The sequence below is a fragment of the Zootoca vivipara genome, chromosome 6 (genome assembly GCF_965207765.1).
Source record: "Zootoca vivipara chromosome 6, rZooViv2.hap1.1, whole genome shotgun sequence".
Lineage (NCBI taxonomy): Eukaryota > Metazoa > Chordata > Lepidosauria > Squamata > Lacertidae > Zootoca > Zootoca vivipara.
Genome location: NC_142589.1, coordinates 9172352 through 9194098, shown reverse-complemented (window position 1 = coordinate 9194098; position 21747 = coordinate 9172352). Strand labels below are relative to the sequence as shown.

The window sequence follows — 21747 nt, the reverse complement described above, 5'->3', positions numbered from 1 at the left end:
TGGCCATGAAACTCGCTGGGTGACCTGGCAAATTGGGTGGAGGAGAACTATGTCTGCTGTCTTGAGCTCCCTGGGCGATAGAAGCTGGGATATAGACATGATAAATATGCAATGCTTTTTTCTTTAAAAACGTGTTTAGGGGTACTCTCAGTTTGACTCAAGAATAACACCAATTTATAGTTCAAACGGGAAAAATAAATATAGCAAATGGACAAAAGTACAGTGGTACCTCGGTTTAAGAACGGCCCTGTTTACGAACTATTCGGTTTACGAACTCCGCAAAATAGTGTCCTGCTTTGTGAACTTTACCTCGGTCTAAGAACGGAATTCGGACGGTGGAAGGGCACTGGCAGCGGGAGGCTTATTAGGGAAAGCGTGGCTCGGTTTAAGAATGGATTTGGTTTAAGAATGGACTTCTGGAATGGATTAAGTTCATAAAACGAGGTACAAAGATTCACAAAATGTTTAGGGGTATGCACACCCCTGAGTACCCCCAGAAAAAAGCACTGTAAATATGTAATAAAGACATTTAAAGCAGTAATTTGGGAATTAGACAAGCCCGTTTGTACTGAAACCTCCCTCTTCCAGCAAGACTTTTAAGAGTTGCTTCTGGTTGGTTTTAAAAAAGAGAGAGACTATCTTATTTTGGCAATGCAATTTTAGGGGAAAAAGTGAGAAGATTTCTGCTCCGCTACAACCTTGGCATTCTGGGGCTGAAATTAAGCCCCCAATGGCAGGAGCGTGGGAATCCAAGATCCGCTTTCTCCTTCTGTCGTAAGAGCTGGAAAAATTAAAAATTATTTTTCCACAAAGGTGAAAGGCCCTTGAGAAGGAGAACAGGTGTCTGGGGCAGCTGGAATCTGTTAACAATTAACCCTTGTTCAAAAAGAGACATTTTTTGCAAAAGGCGGCACCAACCCCACTGCCATGTTCTCAAGCAGCTGATAAAAGCCAGGTGAAGGCCAAGGCTGAATGTAAGACCTTAATTGATGGCCTGCTGGCTGCAGGCTGTGGAAAATGATGTGCAGATAATTCTCGCCCTCTCTCACTTTGGAAACTCTTCTAACCCGGGTGGGAAATGAGCATACTGGTGCTAAAGGCATTGAGTCATAAAATTTATTCCTGCGTTGCAGGGGGTTGGACTAGATGTCCTTTGGGGGTCCCTCCCAACTCTACAATTCTATTATCCTAAATCATTCATGGGAGTGTGCCCTGTGCTGTGTCTTCGAAAGGCCCAGGGTCAGCTGCATGTATTTTTTTTTAAAAAAATGGTTTTTATTGGTTTTACAAAATAAATCTCACATTTGACACAATAAAACTTCAAATTCAAACAAGATTCTTTTGAATCTTCCCCTCCGTGGGTCCTTGATATATCTAAAGCAACTGAATATCATAATTTCTCCACGTTAAAGTGCTCCGACCAAAGTCTCTGTAACATTGCAGGAGTTGTTGAAAGCCTGCCAAAAGAGCTCAAGTGATTAGTGTTCTTTTAAGAACAGCTTCTATTTGTCCCATTCCCTATTGAAGTTTCGATCCTCCTGATTTCTGATTTTCCCTGTCTGTCTCACCATCTCTGCATATTCTAATATTTTCATCTGCCAGCCCGCTTTTGTCGCCACCTTCTCCTTTTTCCACCGCAGGACAAGCAGCGTCTTCTCAAATCTTTTGGTATATCTGCCCGTAGAATTCCTGAGAGAAAGGCTTCTGGTCTTTTAACAAATGTTATTTTAAGCATTTTATTTAATTCACTATCTATTCCTTTATCGTTTTACAATTACCAGACCTTTAGAAGGCATCTCAAGGCAGCCCTGTTTAGGGAAGCTTTTGATGTTTGATGAATTTCTGTATTTTAATATTTTGTTGGAAGCCACCCAGAGTGGCTGGGGGAACCCGGCCAGAAGGGCGGGGTATAAATAATAAATTATTATTATTATTCCACCACATATGATAAAAGGTGCCCTCTTTTTCCTTACATTTCCAAAACACATTCGAAATGGTCCTATACATTTTCGCTAACCTACTGGGTGGTAATGGGACGCGGGTGGAACTGTGGTCTAAACCACAGAGCCTAGGGCTTGCTGATCAGAAGGTCGGCAGTTCGAATCCCTGCAACAGAGTGAGCTCCTGTTGCTCAGTCCCAGCTCCTGCCCACCTAGCAGTTTGAAAGCACGTCAAAGTGCAAGTAGATAAATAGGGACCGCTCCGGTGGGAAGGTAAACAGCGTTTCCGTGTGCTGCTCTGGTTTGCTAGAAGCGGCTTAGTCATGCTGGCCACATGACCTGGAAGCTGTCTGCGGACAAACGCCAGCTCCCTTGACCTATAGAGTGAGATGAGCGTCGCAACCCCAGAGTCGTCCGTGACTGGACCTAATGGTCAGGGGTCCCTTTACCTTTACCTTTTACGGCACATCATCTTTGTGTAATTATCTTTCAGCGTGTAGCACGCTGGAGATTTCAAATTGTCCTTCTGTAGTTTATCCCATGCTGCCAACTGTATATTACTGTATATCCAAAATTTCTTGCCTGGTGAATCATTACAGACTTAACTTCTTACCAGGTCTTCTGCATGTAAAGTAGGGGTTCCGCCACTAAAAATAAAGTAAGATCCTGCCGCTCTGATAAAGGGCAAATTTGTGTTGTTGTTGTTTAGTTGTTTAGTCGTGTCCGACTCTTCGTGACCCCATGGACTAGAGCACGCCAGGCACTCCTGTATCCCACTGCCTCCCCAGTTTGGTCAAACTCATGTTCGTAGCTTCGACAACACTGTCCAGCCATCTCGTCCTCTGTCGTCCCCTTCTCCTTGTGCCCTCAATCTTTCCCAACATCAGGGTCTTTTCCAAGGATTCTTCTCTTCTCATGAGGTGGCCAAAGTATTGGAGCCTCAGCTTCATGATCTGTCCTTCCAGTGAGCACTCAGGGCTGATTTCCTTAAGAATGGATAGGTTTGATCTTCTTGCAGTCCATGGGACTCTCAAGAGTCTCCTCCAGCACCATAATTCAAAAGCATCCATTCTTCGGCGATCAGCCTTCTTTATGGTCCAGCTCTCACTTCCATACATCACTACTGGGAAAACCATAGCCCATAGGGCAAATTTAAACCGGAGCAAAATAAACTGCCTTATACTGAGTCTGACTCGTGAGCCATCTAGCTCAGTATTGTCCGCACTGACTTGCAGTCTGCAGGGTTTAAGGCAGGGAGTCTCTCCCAGCCCTACCTAGAGTGGCTGTCCGTGATTGAACCTGCAACATTTGTAAGAACTCAAGATTTTAGGGTGCTTTGGAACTCTCTGCCTGTTGATATTGCACAGGAATCTTCACTGTACAGTGGTACCTTGGTTCTCAAACACATTGGTTCCCAAATGCCAAAAACCTGGAAGCAAGTGTTCCGGTTTTCGAATGTTTTTCAGAAGCTGAACGTCCGATGCGGCATTCGGCTATTCTTTCTGGGGCGCCTGCACCAATCAGAAGCTGCGGCTTGGTTTTCGAATATTTCAGAAGTCAAACGGACTTCCGGAACGGATTAAGGTTGGCGCTTTTGTTTTTGCTGTTTATTTTGCGTTTTTTGTTTTTGAGGCTTTTTCGGTTCATTTGTTTTTGTGACTGTGTGGAACCCAGTTCAGCTACTGCTTGATTGATTGTGTGACTGCAGAAATGGCTAAAAGCCCCCCAAAGCCCAAACAATGGCTATCATCAGTCCAGGTAAGGAAATAAAAATAATTTTATTATCATCTACAAAACTGTCTTATTTATTTTATAGTACAGTACATTGATTACTGCTTTCATTTTATGTATGAATGGTCTCATTAAATAGTAAAATTCATGTTAAATGGCTGTTTGGGGGTTGTTTTTAAAAGTCTGGAACAGATTAATCCGTTTTGCATAATTTCTATTCCTTGGTTTTGGAACGCTTTGGTTTTGGAACGGACTTCCAGAACAGATTAAGTTTGAGAACCAAGGTACCACTGTATACATTTTTTTTCATCTGCCAAATATAGAAGTATCTGAGAATGGCCATTTATCATCTGCCATTAACCCCTGCCCCACCCAGGCATCCTCCTCCTTGGGCAACGCTAGGGACAGGTCCAAACCATACATTTAAAGCACATTCTGCACACATTTTAAAGGTAAAGGACCCCTGGGCGGTCAAGTCCAGTCAAAGGCAACTATGGGGTTGTGCGCTCATCTTGCTTTCAGGCCAAGGGAGCTGGCATTTGTCCACAGACAGCTTTCCGGGTCATGTGGCCAGCATGAGTAAACCGTTTCTAGCACAATGGGACACCGTGATGGAAATCAGAGTGCACAGAAATGCCGTTCATCTTCCTGCCGCAGCCATACGTATTTATCTACTTGCAGTGGCATGCTTTCAAACTGCTAGGTTGGCAGGAGCTGGGACAAAGCAACAGGAGCTCACCCCGTTGCGGGGATTCGAAATGCTGACCTTCTGATCGGCAAGCCCAAGAGGCTCAGTGGTTTAGACCACAGCGCCACCTGCATCCCATTTAAAGCACACCTTCAGAGCACACCCACCGCCTCAAATATTGGGAATTATAGTTTGTTAAGGGTGCTGGGAATTGTAGCTCGGTGCAGGGGTAGACGCAGTTCCTGCGACTCTTCGGGGGAAGTTATGTGTTTTGGGGCGGGCAAGTGAGGGCTGGCAGAGGGCACATTGGGGTTGGTGGTGCCCTCCCTTGTCCTGATGGACCCCCCTCTGCCTCAGTGACTGTCAGACATTTTCCCAGCTGAAGGGAAGGACAGTAAGAACAGCAGAGAGGGTAACTGGTGTTAGTTTGCCTCCAATAGAGACACTTTATGCCACTCGAGTCAGGAAGAGAGCAGAGAGAATTGCTGTAGAGTGTAGACCCTTCACATCCTGGTCATCACCTGTTTGATTTACTCCCATCCGGACGTCGGTACAGGACTCTATATACAAAAACGTCGAGGCACAGGAATAGCTTTTTTCCTTGTGCCATCAAATTGTTGAATCTGTAGTTGTGGGTGGAAGAGAGGCCAGTTGGTGGTATGGGGTCTTTTCGCTTCTGCTGTTGTATTGTGAGGGGAATAGTGTTTGTATGAGGTATGTTTTTTCTTTACATTGCAATGTAGTCGAAGCAAAATTCCAAGTATGGTTGATACTTGGCGAATAAATTATTCTATTCTATTCTATTCTATTCTAAGATGCGCCTGACCCCCCACATTCCCCACTCCTTGTGCAGAAGACGTGGGTGGACTTTGGGCTTTCAAAATCCAGCAGCATCTTGTAATACAGTGGAACCTCGGTTTATGAACACCTCGGTTTATGAATTTTCGGTTTATGAACACCGCGGACCCATCTGGAACGGATTAATTCATTTTCCATTACTTTCAATGGGAAAGTTTGCTTCAGTTTATGAACAGACTTCCGGAACCAATTGTGTTCATAAACCGAGGTACCACTGTATACCAAACTTTGCCCCCCTCCCCCCTCCCTGCCTCTCGCGTTCCCTTCTAAGCCATTGTTGCGGCAGCACCCAGTGTCAGCGAAGCAGTCGTGCACCCCTAAATCCTTCTCTGCTGAAGGCGACTGGGCTGGAAGCTGAATCGTCTTTCAGTTCTGGCGACAGCACCCTCCAGAGCACCACAAGGTGGCTTGAGACTAGCTCAGGAGATTGCAGGAAAGCTCTGTGCTCCAGTTCGTCACCCCAACCTCCCCCAGAATTTGCTGCCCGAAGCAGCTTGCCTTGCCTAACAGTAGGGCTGGCCCAGAGAAGCAACAAAGGTGAGAGAAAGAGACGGTAGGCAGGTGACTGTGCATTTTTAAATTTTTATTCCGAAGAGTCCAGCAAGGAAGGGGTTCGGCTGCAGTCGCTGCTGCTTGACGTTAATGGCTGGAAATGGTCTGCAAGAAAAAAAGAGAGAAAGTTGCGTTGTTAGGAAATGTGCCAGGGCAGCAAGGAGCTGCAGAGATCTTTGGGCAGATCCACGCCATATGCTTAAACTATATTTCACAGGATTATTGGGGTGGGGGACCCTGTGCTTTAAGCGTATGGTGGTTGGCCACTGTGAGGACCAGATACAGGACTCTATTGGGCATTGGCTTATTAGGGAAACTGCTCACAACGGGAGATGTGAGAAAAGGTCTCCCATCAGCAAGAGGGAGCAGGAAGCTCTCTGGGACGGGGTCCGTGGGCCTTGTCCTCCCATAGGCAAGAAGCAGGACCTACCTCTTCTTCCTCTTTTCATCATTAATTAATTGTTATTAATTTTCAATTGCAAAAATCCAATATGCGCCAAATTATATTAACACCAAATAACGATACCAATTCAAATGCAAATCCATTACATAGCCAATTATAAATTTTGCATGGCTTCCCACATGCTGTACTTCAGGGTCTGTTTCCCCTTTAATTCTGCCTAAAGATTATTGCTCAAACCAAATACAACCCATTCTTGATAAAAAAAAAACCAAACAAAACCCTTGTACCACAGCTACAATGATTCTCTTCGATTCGCATCAACACATATAGTAATTTGGCTCCGCGACCAGGGAGAAAAATCAGTGGAAGGAGATTGGAAGAATTTTAAAGTTTATTTGAAGAAGAAAAATATTGTAATTAATTAATAAGAAATGGACTTGGAGGTATATATAATGCTGTAGTGCAAGACCGGGTTTAGTGGTAAAGAAAAATAGGTAATTGAAGGTAATAGTTTTGTTAAGAATTAAGAAATAAGCATAACCTATATAAGGTTAAAATGATTATGAAGTAGAAATTGCTAAAAAGGATAAGCAGTGAATCGCAGTAAGGAGGATCCGAGGAAGTCGCAGTACAATGATTTGATAAGAGGTTAAGAATATGAAATTATGTATGTTTCCTTTTGTTGTTGTTGTTTTTCTTTTTTGTTTCTGGTTGTTGTTATTTGTAGTGTTTTGTTTTTACTAGATGTTTTTTTTAAAAAAATAATAAAACTTTTTTTTGAAAAAACAAAACACATATAGTAATTTGTAAATTCGCAAACGAAGTTCTCATTTCTTCTTCCGGTGAGAGGATTTCATTTCCATCGATTGTTCCTTTATCAAATACGATGCCCATATTAATTATTATTCCTGCTCTCCTTTGTTGGCTTGGAGTTCCTCTGGAGAGGTCTCCCTCTTTGTTCTCAACTCTTCTGATGCAGCTGTAAAATTCCACCTTTGATTTCAAACAGGGAGTCACCCAACGCCCTGGCAGGCCTCCACGTTCTCCCCTCCACGTCCAGCCGAAGCAATGAATTATAATTATTCCGTAAAAGAACAATCTGGTGCTCCGCCAGAGCCCCGGCCTGCAGGACCTACCTCTTCAATCCAGCTGTTGAAAGCAGAGACGCGGGTGAAGACGGTGGGCTTCTTCAAGGTGTTGCACCCCCAGGCAGAGACAAAGCTGGTCACCCCATGGACGTACCACCTCCCGTCAGCAGCCCGGCAATTGAGGGGGCCTCCGGAGTCACCCTGAAATAATAGGCGTGGTGTGAAAAGGGTCTCAGAAGCGGCACCCCGTTCAAATGATGACATTGTACCCATGTTGTTAATTTCCCTGATAATTCCTTACAATCTTGTAATTTATACTCTCCTCCCTCTTGTTTTAATAAATTTCTATAAGTTGCCCACCCTTCTATCATATTCTTTTCCTTTACCACTACAGCTTCCAACAGTGAGAGACAAAATGGTGTTTTTGCCTCTAATAAATTATTGTATTTATCCCACGCAATTACAAATTTTTCATATACGATTTGTAAATCCTTTATGACCTGTCGCCTTTTCATACCATAAATAGGCATGCCAACCAAAAATATTGTCATGAGCTTCCAAATCGAGAATACGTGAATTCTCTAATGTCAAGCATGCCTTCAACCAGCAAAGACAGGTTGCCTCATAGTAAAGTCTCATATCCGGCAGGGAGAAACCTCCTCTTCTTTTGCATCTATCAATATTTTATTATATTTTATTCTCTGTTTGGAAATGTTAAAATGATTGTAAAATTAGTGAAATGTATAAATCTGAAAGGCATAAATAATTTTTATTTTTATATTTTTAAAGAAAGCTGTACCGTCGGCAATAAAAGGCGAGGTCTGTAACTCTGCAATAGGGTAGATCAGCGTTTCTCAACCGCTGTTCCGCCGCGAGACGCTGGCTGGTGTGCCGCGACGTGCGGCGACGAGAAGGGCGATTTGCATTGTTACATGCCTGGCGGCCGCCAATACACAACACTGACCCGCCGGAAAGCAATATTTGGCAAGTGTTTCTTACAGTCATAATTATAATATAGGGTGGCACAGAGTTAAATTCTTTAACTTTTTTAATGGTGGTGTGCCTCGTGATTTTTTTCACGGAACAAGTGTGCCGTGGCCCAAAAAAGGTTGAGAAACACTGGGGTAGATCATTAGTACTTGTATACTATCTATTAAATTCATATACCACCCACGAGCTGAAGATTGCAAAATGAATAACGCAAAATGAATCAATCATTCCCTGTAGAAACAAGTCTTGGGTGCAATTGCTGCCATGCTGGGGGTTGGACTAGATGACCCTTGAACTTGAGGGTCCCTTCCAACTCTAAAATGCTAGAGTTCAAAAGTAAATCAGACCTTTGTTGCTCCGCCCACCTTTGCCTCTGGCCACACCCACCAATGGCACATGGCACCCACTGGAGGTTGCCCAGAAGGGAATGTGCCCCCCCCCCCCCCCGGTTGAGATGGGGTTCCCTGCTCTTGGTTCAAAGTGCCGCAAGACCCTTAGCTGCGTTCTTGTGCAAAAAACTGGCTTTGCATCCCTACCGTACATTGCAAAGCACACAGCTCACCCTGCAAAAGGATCTTGGGAACCGTAGTTTCCCCCCTTGCGGAGCTGCAATTCACAGCAGCCTTAACTACAGTTCCCTGCATTCTTTTGGGGAAATGACGTGCCTTTAAATATACAGCGTGCCCGTTTCGTAATGGCAGGGCCTTTCTCCCCTTCCTCCCATTATATTTTATTAAGTTTCAACATTTTTAACACATGCAGTCAAAACACAATTTTGTCTTTTCTCTAATTTTTGTCGACTTCCCACCCCGTTCTCCATGGACTTGTTGTTTTACCCCTTCTGCTGCACCCTATCTTCTATCTATCAAATCTGAACCCTGATATTATAATCTAATTCCTTCTGTTGCTCATAGCTCAAATCTGGCTCACGAGTTCATCATACCATAATATTATAGTAAAAGGTAAAGGTAAAGGGACCCCTGACCATTAGGTCCAGTCGTGACTGACTCTGGGGTTGCGGCGCTCATCTCGCTCTATAGGCCGAGGGAGCAGGCGTACAGCTTCCGGGTCATGTGGCCAGCATGACTAAGCCGCTTCTGGCAAACCAGAGCAGCGCATGGAAACACCAATTACCTTCCCGCTGTAGTGGTACCTATTTATCTACTTACATTTGATGTGCTTTCGATCTGCTAGGTTGGCAGGAGCAGGGACCGAACAACGGGAGCTCACCCCATTGCGGGGATTCGAACCGCCGACCTTCTGATTGGCAAGCCCTAGGCTCTGTGGTTTAACCCACAGCGCCACCCGCATATATTACCGTATATTGTAGTATAATATACTATATCAGGCATGTCCAGCTCACCAGAGACTGCGATCTACTCCCACTATAAAAAAACTGGCAGTGATCTACCCATTGGATTGACCATAGTTGTTGAGCTTTTTGGGGGGAGGAAGGCCCAAAGTTGTTGAGCATTATTATTATTATTATTATTATTATTATTTGGGGGGGCGATCGATCACGTGATCGACTAGGATCGACCAGGGACACCCCACGATTGCAATCAAGCAGTTGGACATGCCTCTGCTATATAATATAGTATAATGTATTATAATGTTTCCTTAATCTGAAAAAGGCATTCTCCTATGGAAATTATTTCCCTCCTTGGGAACACTAGTGGCTCAATGGCTGCTAACCAGAAGGCTGGTGGTTCGAGCGACCCAGAGACGGCCGTGGGCAGGATTCCTGCATGGCAGAGGGTTGGACTAGAGGACCCTTGAGGGTCCCTTCCAACTCTACAATGCTACGGTTCTACGACCGGCCCTTTCTGCCGTCCACTGTCTTGCCCCCAGGATAGCTGGAGATGGGGCCCCATTGCTCAGCATCATCTGGGCCGACAGCACCGCAGGTCCCTTATCCAGTCAGTATCTTTGCAGTTTACTGACATTGCAGCCGGAACGGATGTCTCCCCCGGCGCAGACCATTGTCTCCTTCACGGTGTAGCTCCACCAGTCCGGCTGGCTGCAGTGGGCGTAGTCCACTGACGGGAGAAGGGCTTGCTGAAGGATGGAGGGGAGAGGCCCGCCAGCTGTAAGAGAAGGGAAGGAAGAATGGCAAGCCAAGTTAATGGACTATGCTGAAATGGCAAAATTCTCTGGAAAGCTCACGAACCAAGAGGACAAGAACTTTGAAAAAGAATGGGGGAGGGGGAGTTACAAAGGCCACTGTAAGCAGATGAAAACATTAGCAGGAATTTGATATCACTTGTCAGGTTAAATAAAAAAGGCTATAGATAATTCAGATGAATTAAAAAAATGTGGATAGTGAACTGAAATTGCAGTTGTAAACGTTAACATAAAAACCCATGAAAGTTGTGAGGGGAAGTCTGGAGATTCAGAGAATCTCTGCATATGGATGTGTAATGGTTTTGTTATGAATTTTGTATTTGTAAAATCAAATAAAAAATATTTCAGGGGGAAAAGAAGGGAAGGGGTTTTGTAGTTCAGGTCTTAGAGCACCTGCTTGGCATGCAGAAGTCCCAGGTTCAAACTCCCGCTAGCATCTCCGGGTAGGGCTGGGGGAAAGTCTTCACTGGCTGAACTCCCGAAGAAGCTGCTGCCAGTCAGCGCAGGGAATACTGATGGGCCGATATAAGGCAGCTGATTTTGCTCCTATCCCAAGTGGGCCTCTCAATGCCAGGAGGACTAGAAGCTTCTTTTATTTTTAGCGGGATGCGGTGGTAGAGCTTTGCACGTGAAAGGTCCCAGGTTCTGTCCCCGCTAGCATCTCCCGGAAGAACTCGGAAGCGACTCCTTGGCCTTAAAGCCTGGAGAGCCTTTGCTGCCTGTCAGTGCCATAGCTGCCAAGTTATCCCTTTTTAAGGGATTTTCCCTTATGCTGAATAGGCTTCCTCGCGAGAAAAGGGAAAACTTGGCAGCTATGGTCAGTGCAGACAGTACTAGGGTAGGTGGACCAATGGTCTGGCTCGGTAGAAGGCACCTTGCTTTGCTTCTGTTGAGCCCATCAACAAAACAACGAGGACTAGGATATTGCTTTGAATTTAGAAGGAGGCTAAAGCTCGGACCTGTGCACGCACAAGGTCACAGGTTCAGTTCCCAGACGGAACTGGGAAAGGCCGAAATCCTGAAGAGCCACAGTGGCCGGCCAGTGCATTGATTTATTTCTGCATTTATTTAAAGCATTTGTGCCCCACTCTTCAAACAAAAAGGCTCCCAGAGTGGACTGCATATGATCAATTAAAACAAGGTGCTTGCAATCCAAAATCAGAAGAAGAACAGCATGACACATGAGGAAAAAGGCACAGGGAGGGAAGAGGAAAAATCAAAACCCAGGGGACTGATGCTGACTCTGCCCCTCCCCGCCCGCTGTGCTTGGGACCTTGGTCCCACCTTCCCTGCTCCCCAAGTAAAGAAAGCCAGCGGTGGCATAGTGGTTAGAGTGTCAGACTAGGACCTGGGAGAGACCCAGGTTCAAATCCCCCCAGCTGGCCACATGAAGCTCACTGGGCATCCTTGGAAGCCAGTTTTCTGCCTCTCAGCCTAACCTACCTCGCAGGGTTGCTGTGGGAATAAAACAGGGAGTTGGAGTACCACATGTTCCTCAGAGGACCAAAAAAAGTGGGAGAGAAATGCAACAAATAAATAAATCAGGTCACGTACTGTAGAGGCGCCCCCAGCCGCTGATGTAGCAGGGGGATCCATTGGGGAGAAGGTCTCCCGGGGGCGGGATGCACCCCAACTGCACTTTGTCGTTGAGCTCTGCGCTGCGAGAAAGCTTCAGCAAGGCGATGTCATCTCTGAAAGAGGAGGAGGAGGTTTTGTGTTGGAAATGCAAAGGGAAGGAGGGTACTGTTTGCCATATGGGATGGACATGTCCTCGGCTAAAGGCTTTCTGGGAAATGATATATAATGAATTAAAGGAAATGTAAAGGTAAAGGTAAAGGGACCCCTGACCATTAGGTCCAGTCGTGACCGACTCTGGGGTTGCGCGCTCATCTCGCATTATTGGCCGAGGGAGCCGGCGTACAGCTTCCAGGTCATGTGGCCAGCATGACAAAGCCGCTTCTGGCAAACCAGAGCAGCACATGGAAACGCCGTTTACCTTCCCGCTGTAGCGGTTCCTATTTCTACTTGCATTTTGACGTGCTTTCGAACTGCTAGGTTGGCAGGAGCTGGGACCAAGCAACGGGAGCTCACCCCGTCACAGGGATCCGAACTGCCGACCTTCTGATCAGCAAGCCCTAGGCTCAGTGGTTTAACCCACAGCGCCACCTGGGTCCCTCATTAATTTAATTAATGAGGTAATTAATTAATTAAGGTAATTTAAAAAGTACCTTCCTTCTCTTTGCATTTCCAACACAAATTTGAACTTGTTTTGTACATTTTAGCCATTTTAGGACCCCTGACCATTAGGTCCAGTCGCGGGCGACTCTGGGGTTGCGGCGCTCATTTCGCTTTACTGGCCAGCATGACTAAGCCGCTTCTGGCAAAACAGAACTGCGTGCTCTTGAATTGCTAGGTTGGCAGGAGCTGGGACCAAACAACGGGAGCTCAGTCCGTCGCGGGGATTCGAACCGCCGACCTTCTGAACGGCAAGCCCTACGCTCTGTGGTTTAACCCACAGCACCACCCGTGTCCCTATTTTAGCCATTTTAATTGGTGTCAAATACCAACGGTATATCATTTTCATATACGAAAAAAGATAAATGCCCTTCTCCTTCCGCTTACCCACAAGCCACGCAGTTGCCGTTCCAGCCGGGGTGCACATAGATGTCCCCCGAGTTGATCGGGATGTGCTGTTCCGAGCCTTCCTCTTTGCTCTGGTCGTACTCACCCAGAACCACCTTGTATTTGAGGGATGCTCTGAGAAGAGAGAGGTGCGTTAAAAACCCTCTGGCTTTTGTGTGGCTGGAATGGAGCTCACTGTAGGAACTCCCTGCCTATTGAAGATCAAGCAGGCCCCTTTGCCGTACTCTTTTCAGCGCCTGCCAAAAACCCTCTGGTTTAGACAAGCCCTTTTGGAAATTCAGTGCGAGTCTTAATCTGATTTTAAGTCTATTTTTTAAAAAACCTTTCCGACGCTTTTTAAATTATTGCTATTCATACTTTGTAAGCCATTTTGAGGCATTTTATACAATGGAATTTTATGAAGTACAGTGGTACCTTGGTTCTCAAACTTAATCCATTCTGAAAGCGTTCAAAAGCCAAGGCGCCCTTTCCCGTAGAAAGTAATACAAAACGGCTTAATCTGTTCCAGACTTTTTAAAAAAAAACCCTAAAACAGCCATTTAACATGATTTTTTACCATCTAACGAGACCATTGATCCATAAAATGAAAGCAATAATCAATGTACTGTACTATAAAATAAATAAGACAGTATTGTAGATGATAAAAATGAAAATTAAAAAACAAAAATGTCAAACTTAATCCATTCCGAAAGTCCGTTTGACTTCCAAAATGTTTGAAAAACAAGGCGCAGCTTCTGATTGGTGCAGGTGCCCCGGAAACAATAGCCAACCGCCACATTGGACGTTTGGCTTCCGAAAAACCGTTTGAAAACCAGAACACACACTTCCGGGTTTTCGGCCTTTGGGAACCAAGGCATTCGAGAACCAGGGTACCACTGTAAATCTTCCAGCATAGCTCAGTAGGTTACAGCATGGCGCTGATAACACCACAGGTCTGGAACACCTGCACATTCCTTCCCACTCTACAGCTCTAAAGTTTTAAGAAATATATCTGCTCCTTCACCCACTTTCCCCTCTGACGCTGCCCCCCCGCTGCCGTGCGACTCTCGGGTGATTGCCCGTGTGGCCTCAAGGTGCCAAGGTACGAGTCAAATCCATTACTCTGCCCGCTAGGTCCTCCTAGCAGTCCATGTGGCCCTTCGAATATTGCCCACATGGCCCCCGGGTTCCCACCCCCATTTCATGGGTGTGCTCAGTGCTTAGCACGCCTCGAGGGAGACCGCACTTACGAGATGCAGTGTCCGGCAGTCATGACCCAGTTGGCATCGATGAGGGTCCCCCCGCAGGTGTGGTAGAACTGTCCGCCTCTTTCGTATTGCAGGGAGACCTGTAGAAGACAGCGTAGATCAGGGGTCAGCAAACCTTGTGGGGGGCCGGACTATATTGCGGGGGGTGAGGATGAAAGAATTCCTATGCTCCACAAATAACCCAGAGATGCATCCTATATAATAAAGTGCAAGTGTCTCTGCGTCCAGTCCCTGTGTCCGTGGGATTGCGCTACTGCGCATGTGCCCCACGGACAGCCGTTGGGACTTGGAGCGCAGAGACACTTTGGAGAGGGGAGCTTGGTGCCCACCCGGCCCGGCAGGGAGACAAGCCAGGCTGAGGCGGCGAGGCGGGCACAAGGACCGCCCCCGGCCGGCCGGCCACTCGCCTACAATCCCCTCACAACCAGAGCGGTCGCCTCGAGCTCCGGGCTCCTTCCTCCTCCTCCTCCTCCTCCAGCAGCAGCAGCAGCAGCAGCAGGAGCGCGACCCCTCTGGGAGGGACAATGGCAGGACCCCCTCCTCCCACCTCCCGGCAGCTCCGGCCGCCCCTCGCGGCTCCTCACGGGCGCGCCTCGCCCTCATGCGGCGGAGGCTATGGCGACGCCCCGCTCCTCGCCACTGACCACCCCGGCGGCCCCCTCAGCTCGACGCCCGCCGCCTCGGCCCGGGCCGCCCTCCTCAGCCCACCGCCTCCTCAGCCACCTCAGCCAGTGTGTCCCCACTCGGCCCCACTCGCCATCCCTCCAGCCTTCTCAGGCGGAACCGGGATTGGTGCGCCCCGTCGCCACCCATTATTTTAACGGGCTTCATGATACTAGTTTTAAATAAAAGGACACATTCTACTCATGTAAAAGCACACTGATTCCTGGACAGCCCCCCTGGCCCATGGGCTTTAGGTTGCCTACCACTGGCTTAAATTATGGAGGAGCTGAGATCTGGCCAGGCTGGCAGGTTTTCTGCTTTGCTCCCCACTTGAAAGGACTTTCCTGATGCTTTCCTGTTCCGCTCCTCAAGAACAGGGACAGCTGTCCAGTTGTCGCCGAACTGCATCCCCCAGCAGCCCCAGCCAGTGGCGTAGCATGGGTTACCAGTGCCCGCAACAGGGCTAGTGCTGTGCTTGGGTGGGGGCATGTGCCAGGGGGGCACCGCTGAGTCCACTCGGAGGGTGAACCGAGTCTGCCTGCAACAGGGATGATGTGAGTTGTAGTTCAGCCATATCTGGTTGGCCAAAGGCTCCCCACACCTCCTCAAGAGGTCTGGGACAGCGGGCGATTCCAGACTGTCGATGTGTGTGATAGTAGTTAAGAAGGTTGGACGATGACTTCAGAGCCCCAGATTCAAATCTCCACTTGGCCATGAAGGTCACTGGGGTGACCTTGGGCCAATCGCTTTCTCTCTCAGCCTGGCCTACCTCACCAGATGGTCGTGCGGATAACAATGGGAAGAAACTTTGAACTTTATGCGGATGTGACCACAGCCAAAAAGAAAAGTCTCCCGACCCGTTAGTTGTTACTCGTAGGGGAGTTTTCCCAGTGCGCCCCCCCCCATTGCTCCAGTCAGCCTTCTGCTTTCCCAGCTCTAGAACACTTAGATGAGATGACACCACTAGGCAATGCTCCCCCCCGCCATGGAGGTACTTACTTGCCAGGGCCAGCTGTATGGCACAGCATCCTCGCCGTTCACCACTCTCCCCGTGGGGGCATAAGAAGGTTGTCCGCAGCCATAGACTGATGAGAGAGAGGAAGGCAGTTTGTGTTGGGGGTGATTGATGGAGATGATATTACCCAATTCCTCCTGCAGATTTCACTTTCCCTGTGATTGCCCTCCAACATTTCTCCGATGAAAATAGGGAAATCCTATTCTATAATAATTTTCCTATTTATACCCGCCCATCTGACTGGTTTGCCCCAGCCACATATATAAAAACATGACGAAACATTAAACATTTTTTTTTAAAAAAAACCACCTTCCCTATACAGGGCTACCATCAGATGGCTTGGGGGTCGGATAACTCCATATCCTCCGACATTTCTCCGATGAAAATAGGGACAGGGAAAGCGGGACATTCCGGGATCATGTCAGAAACCGGGACAGCTTCTGTAAATCCGGGACTGTCCCTGGAAAACAGGGACACTTGGAGGGTCTGAAGCAGGGTGGCTCCAGATTGGGCCTCAAATACCCCGGCGCTGACTTTGCCAAGCCCCTGGAATCAAGGCCGAAGCAGACGCGTTTCCCCACATTTCTGCTCTCAAAACAAACGGGGGAAATCTGCATTATACTGCTACATTATACCCTACTGCTCTCAAGACCACAGTCCACCAAGCAAAATAAGGGGGGGGGCAGTATGGAAAATGACTACAGCCATGGTGGTGGTCTCAGGTGAATTGAGGAGGTGGGCTACTAGGTTGCATGCCAGGTGTGGCCTTTACCCTCAGCTGCCAACAGGAATGGGACGAGGAACCTCCACATTGTGGCACGACCGACCGACCGACCGTCTGGGAGAGCTAGAATGAGCGGCAGAGTCCTTAAATACCATTCACCCCGTCTCCAAGTGGGTTGGTTCCTAGCCATTGCATGAGCCCCCAAGGGCACTGTTCAGCCTTGGACCTACATGGCACCTGGCTCCTATCTCTTTTCCCAGCGCAGAGTGGCAGGGTGGGGAGAGCAGGAGCAGGTAAGGGCAGCTGTCTGGAGTGGGGAAGGTCCCAGGCCCGACACCCAGTATCTCCAGGGACAGCTGCCAATGGAAATTGTGCAAAGATGCTGCCAGCCAGTGTGGACAACACTGCAGCAGTTGGTCCAAGGGTCTGGCTTGGGATAAGGCAGGTTCCTACGTTCCTATTCTATTCCATTGCGGGAACAAGGAAATTTATCTTTATTCAGATCTGAGCATGAGACTCTTAATCTCAGGGTTGTGGGTTCAAGTCCCATTTTGGGTGAAAGATTCCCGCATTCCCGGGGGTTGGACTTGATGATCTTCGTGGTGCCTTCCAACTCTACAATTCTATGACCTTATTTTTGGAAGGAAGCAGTATCTCCACAGCGTTTCCAGGACGTTTTGCAAATGTCCCCTGCCTGGGGAGCTGCTGCCAGCCTGTGTAGACAATATTAGGTTAAATAATAATAATAATAATAATAATAATAATAATAATAATAAATTTTTATTTATACCCCGCCCTCCCCAGTCAAAAGCCAGGCTCAGGGCGGCTCACACCAACAGAATTACAATAAAACATAAAAACAATTAATTAAAATACAGATTAAAATACAGTATTAAAATTTAAAGTGCAGCCTCATTTCAAGTAGTCCATAAGTCCAAGCCATGAGGGAGGAAAACACAGGGGTCAGGCTGAGTCTAACCCAAAGGCCAGGCGGAACAGCTCTGTCTTGCAGGCCCTGCGGAAAGATGACAAATCCCGCAGGGCCCTGGTCTCCTGGGAAAGAGCTTTCCACCAAGTTGGGGCCAGTACTGAAAAGGCCCTGGCTCTAGTAGAGGCCAATCTAGCCATCTTATGGCTCGGGATCTCCAGAGTATTGTTGTTTGTGGACCTTAAAGTCCTCCGCGGGGCATACCAGGAGAGGTGGCCCCGTAGGTACGAGGGTCCCAAGCCGCATAGGGCTTTAAAGGTCAAAACCAGCACCTTAAACCTGATCCTGTACTTCACCGGGAGCCAGTGCAGCTGGTAAAGCACTGGATGAATGTGATCCCACGTCCAGGACCCCGTAAGGAGCCTTGCCGCGGCATTCTAGACCCGCTGGAGTTTCTGGGTCAGTTTTAAGGGCAGCCCCGCGTAGAGCGAGTTACAATAATCAAGCCTGGAGGTGACCGTCGCATGGATCACTGTCTCGGTACAGGGCATGCTTTTGTGTTCCTATAGCGAAAGGGAAATCTTTCTTGAAGCACCTCTTAGGGCTCAGTCCTGGACATCAGCTTCTGAAGATGCAAACTGTCAAGGAAAAGATTGCCTCTGAATCTAATAAGAGTGCCTTGCCTTTGCCTCTAGGCACAAGAAGACCCGCAAAGGCAGCGGGTTTAATCAGAGACACCTTGGGTTTTAGAAATGAAACCCCAGCAGTCTGGTTTTCATGGCCATTCATGGTAATGCGCAGTGCTGCAATGATGCTTTTTTTAAACTCGCCAGCTGAAGCATGAAAGGAGGGTGGGGGAGAAACTTCCCGGCTTTTGCAGAGATCACTAGTGCAGGGGTTCCCAACAAAATTTTCTCGAGGACCCCTCATCGAGCCGCTATTGTGACAAGGACTCCCATTAATTCCTAATCCTAAAATTAAAAAGTGAGAGCCAAATTAAGAGTCTTTTTATATTTTATATTTATACGTTTTTTTTACAGTTACAACAGAGTACTCCATCAGTATACAGTTAGTTTTAATTTTCAGTTCTTAATGAGATGAACCACTTTTTAACCAACGGTCCATTTTTAACTACGCGAACTGTAGCATCCGTGAAAAACAACGCTTTGTTTACAAACACTACTGTTTTGCAAAGAGGCAGCGCGCGCCAGGGAGGAGGGAGGGGAATGGAGAAGACAGGGTACCTGCGCAGTAGCGCACAAATGAAGCCGACGCGCGCAAAGCATCTTGGGGAGGTGAGCGTTAGTAGAATGCGCGCGCTGCCTCTTTGCAAAACAGTAGTGTTTGTTAAGCGCCACCTAACGGCATACAGCAGAACTACTGCCTCTATCTAATTCTAGTTTTGCGCTAGACTCTGCTCATGCAGGAAGTGGCCAAAACAAAAAATCTGTTATCATACGAAATATATTTAATATATTTTTTATTCTAATAGCATCTTGCGGACCCCTCTGGCATAGCTTGCGGACCCCTGGGGGTCCGCGGACCACCTGTTGGGAACCACTGCACTAGTGAAATAGGCAACAGCTGTGAATTAAAATGGCATTTGTGAACCACAGGCTCCTCTTTAGTCTGGACTCTGGGTTATATATGAGCCACATCTATCTCCAAGCAGTCTCCAGGAGCTTTCCCAGAGTTCAGTTTCCTTGGGATGAAGGTTGGCAGAGATGATGGTGTCTTTAGGATACAGTGGTACTTTGGTTCTCAAACTAAATCCGTTCCGGAAGTCCGTTCCAAAACCAAAGCATTCCAAAACCAAGGAGCGCTTTCCCATAGAAAGGAATGCAAAACAGATTATTCCGTTCCAGACTTTTTAAAACAGCCATTCAACGTGAATTTTACTATCTAACGAAACCACTGATCCATCAAATGAAAGCAATAATCAATGTACTGTACTATAAAATAAATAAGACAGTTTTGTAAATGATAAAAATTAAAATCAATTTTTTTCCTTACCTACACTGATGATAGTCATTGTTTGGATGGGGGACTTTTATCCATTTCCGCAGTCACACAATCAATCAATCAATCAATCAATCCGCAGCTGAACTGGGTTCCACACAGTCACAGAAACAAATGAATCGAAGAAGCCGCGAAAAACAAAAATGCAAAATAAATAGCAAAAAGGAAAGCGCCAAACTTAATCCGTTCCAGAAGTCCGTTTGACTTCCGAAATGTTTGGAAACCAAGGCATGGCTTCTGATTGGTACAGGCGCCCCGGAAACAATAGCCAGCAGCCGCATCGGATGCTGGGCTTCCGAAAAATGTTCGGAAACCGGAACACACACTTCCGGGTTTTAGGCGTTTGGGAACCAAGGCGTTTGGGAACCAAGGTACCACTGTATCTGGTTTGACTCACACATATGCACAACCTGAGCATGAGATGGAGGGCTCATGGCATTGACACCGCAACACATCTTGCATCTTCATTAATCACTGCTTTGGCTCCAGCACAGAGGAGGCAGGTCTCTGGGTCTTGTTCTCCTACCGTACCTAGCAGCTAGGAGAGTGGAGTCCATGAGCCTGTAGGGAACCATCCCTCGTAGCCTGGCTCATTCTTTGGGGATGCTAATGAGGACAGGACCCAGGTGGCACTGTGGGTTAAACCACTAAGCCTAGGGCTTGCTGATCAGAAGGTCGGCGGTTCGAATCCCTGTGACGGGGTGAGCTCCTGTTCCTTGGTCCCAGCTCCTGCCAACCTAGCAGTTCGAAAGCACGTCAAAATGCAAGTAGATAAATAGGAACCGCTACAGCGGGAAGGTAAACGGCGTTTCCATGTGCTGCTCTGGTTTGCCAGAAGCGGCTTTGCCATGCTGGCCACATGACCTGGAAGCTATACGCCGGCTCCCTCGGCCAATAATGCGAGATGAGCACACAACCCCAGAGTCGGTCACGACTGGACCTAATGGTCAGGGGTCCCTTTACCTTAAGGCCATCATCTTAGAAATAAACTTGTCTCACCACCAGTTCAGTGATAGAATCCTCTCTTAGATTCTAACCCTCGCTTCCCCAAAAGATTGGAAAAGACTCAGGGCATCTTCCATACTGACCCTTCCCGTAGACAACAATATTTTCCCCTAAGCTTTTGGAAAGAGTGGTTTATCTACAGAGTTCTGAACTTAAACTCTGAGCAGCCCCACCAGCCAGCATTGGCCCCACAGTAAAGGATGATGGCTGGAGTCCAGCAACATCTGGAGAGTTGTGGGTTTCCCATCCCTTAATTAAAAGAAGACTGAGCTGCGTGAGATGTACTGTAGCTTGGGGCAGTGAAGGCAAGCGATGGTCTAGTTCAGGAACCGGGAGGATTCTGTGGCACTCCGAATATTGTCGGGCTGCTTCTCTGATAAGTTCTTGGGAGGCAGAGTGGTAATGGAGGAAGTTCGGGGCAGTAAGGACAAGTGAGGGTCTAATTCAGGGTTGGGGGGTATCTGTGGCCCTGCAGATGGTCTTTGGACTGGCAAATAAATCCCTGAAATAAAGAAAGGTGCTCTGACTCCAGCTCCCATCAGCCCTGGCAACTGTGGTCCGATAGTGTCTGCAAGGTCACATGACCCCTGTCCCTGAACTTGACCGTCACTTGCCTTTAGTGCCCCAGTTTTAAGAGTCAATAAAAGATGCTGATGGTGGAGAAGGGACATTTCCCATTGAACAGGACAGAGGTGAGAGATCAGTAGTCATAGCTGTACCTTGGAAACCAATAATAATAATAATAATAATTTTATTATCTATACCCCACCCATCTGGCTGGGTCTCCCCAGCCCCAAAAGAGGACTAAAAACAGAATAAAACTTCAAACATTAAAAACTTCCCTAATGAGGGCTGCCTTCAGATATCTTCTAAAACTCAGATTGTTGTTTATTTCCTTGACATCTGATGGGAGGGCGTTCCACAGGGCGGGCTCCCCTACCGATAAGTCCATCTTCCTGGTTCCCTGTAACCTCAATTCTTGTAAGGAGGGAACTGCCAGAAGGCCCTTGGAGCTGGATCTCAGTGTCCGGGCAGAACGATGGGGGTGGAGACGCTTCAGGTATACTGACCGAGGCCATTTAGGGCTTTAAAGGTCAGCACCAACACTTTGAATTGTGCTCGGAAACGT

At 47.3% G+C, this 21747-nt stretch overlaps 1 protein-coding gene across 1 annotated transcript; it reads right to left on the bottom strand.

The window, feature by feature from the left end:
* Positions 1-5779: 5779 nt before the first annotated feature.
* CELA3B (chymotrypsin like elastase 3B) lies at positions 5780-16850 on the bottom strand. Its single transcript, XM_060276273.2, has 8 exons — positions 16715-16850; positions 15927-16012; positions 14247-14344; positions 12997-13131; positions 11929-12065; positions 10195-10337; positions 7309-7461; positions 5780-5874 (listed from the first exon to the last, which is right to left on the bottom strand). The coding sequence occupies exons 1-8, from the start codon at positions 16752-16754 to the stop codon at positions 5857-5859; spliced, it is 810 nt and encodes a 269-aa protein (XP_060132256.2). The 5' UTR covers positions 16755-16850; the 3' UTR covers positions 5780-5856.
* Positions 16851-21747: the final 4897 nt, after the last annotated feature.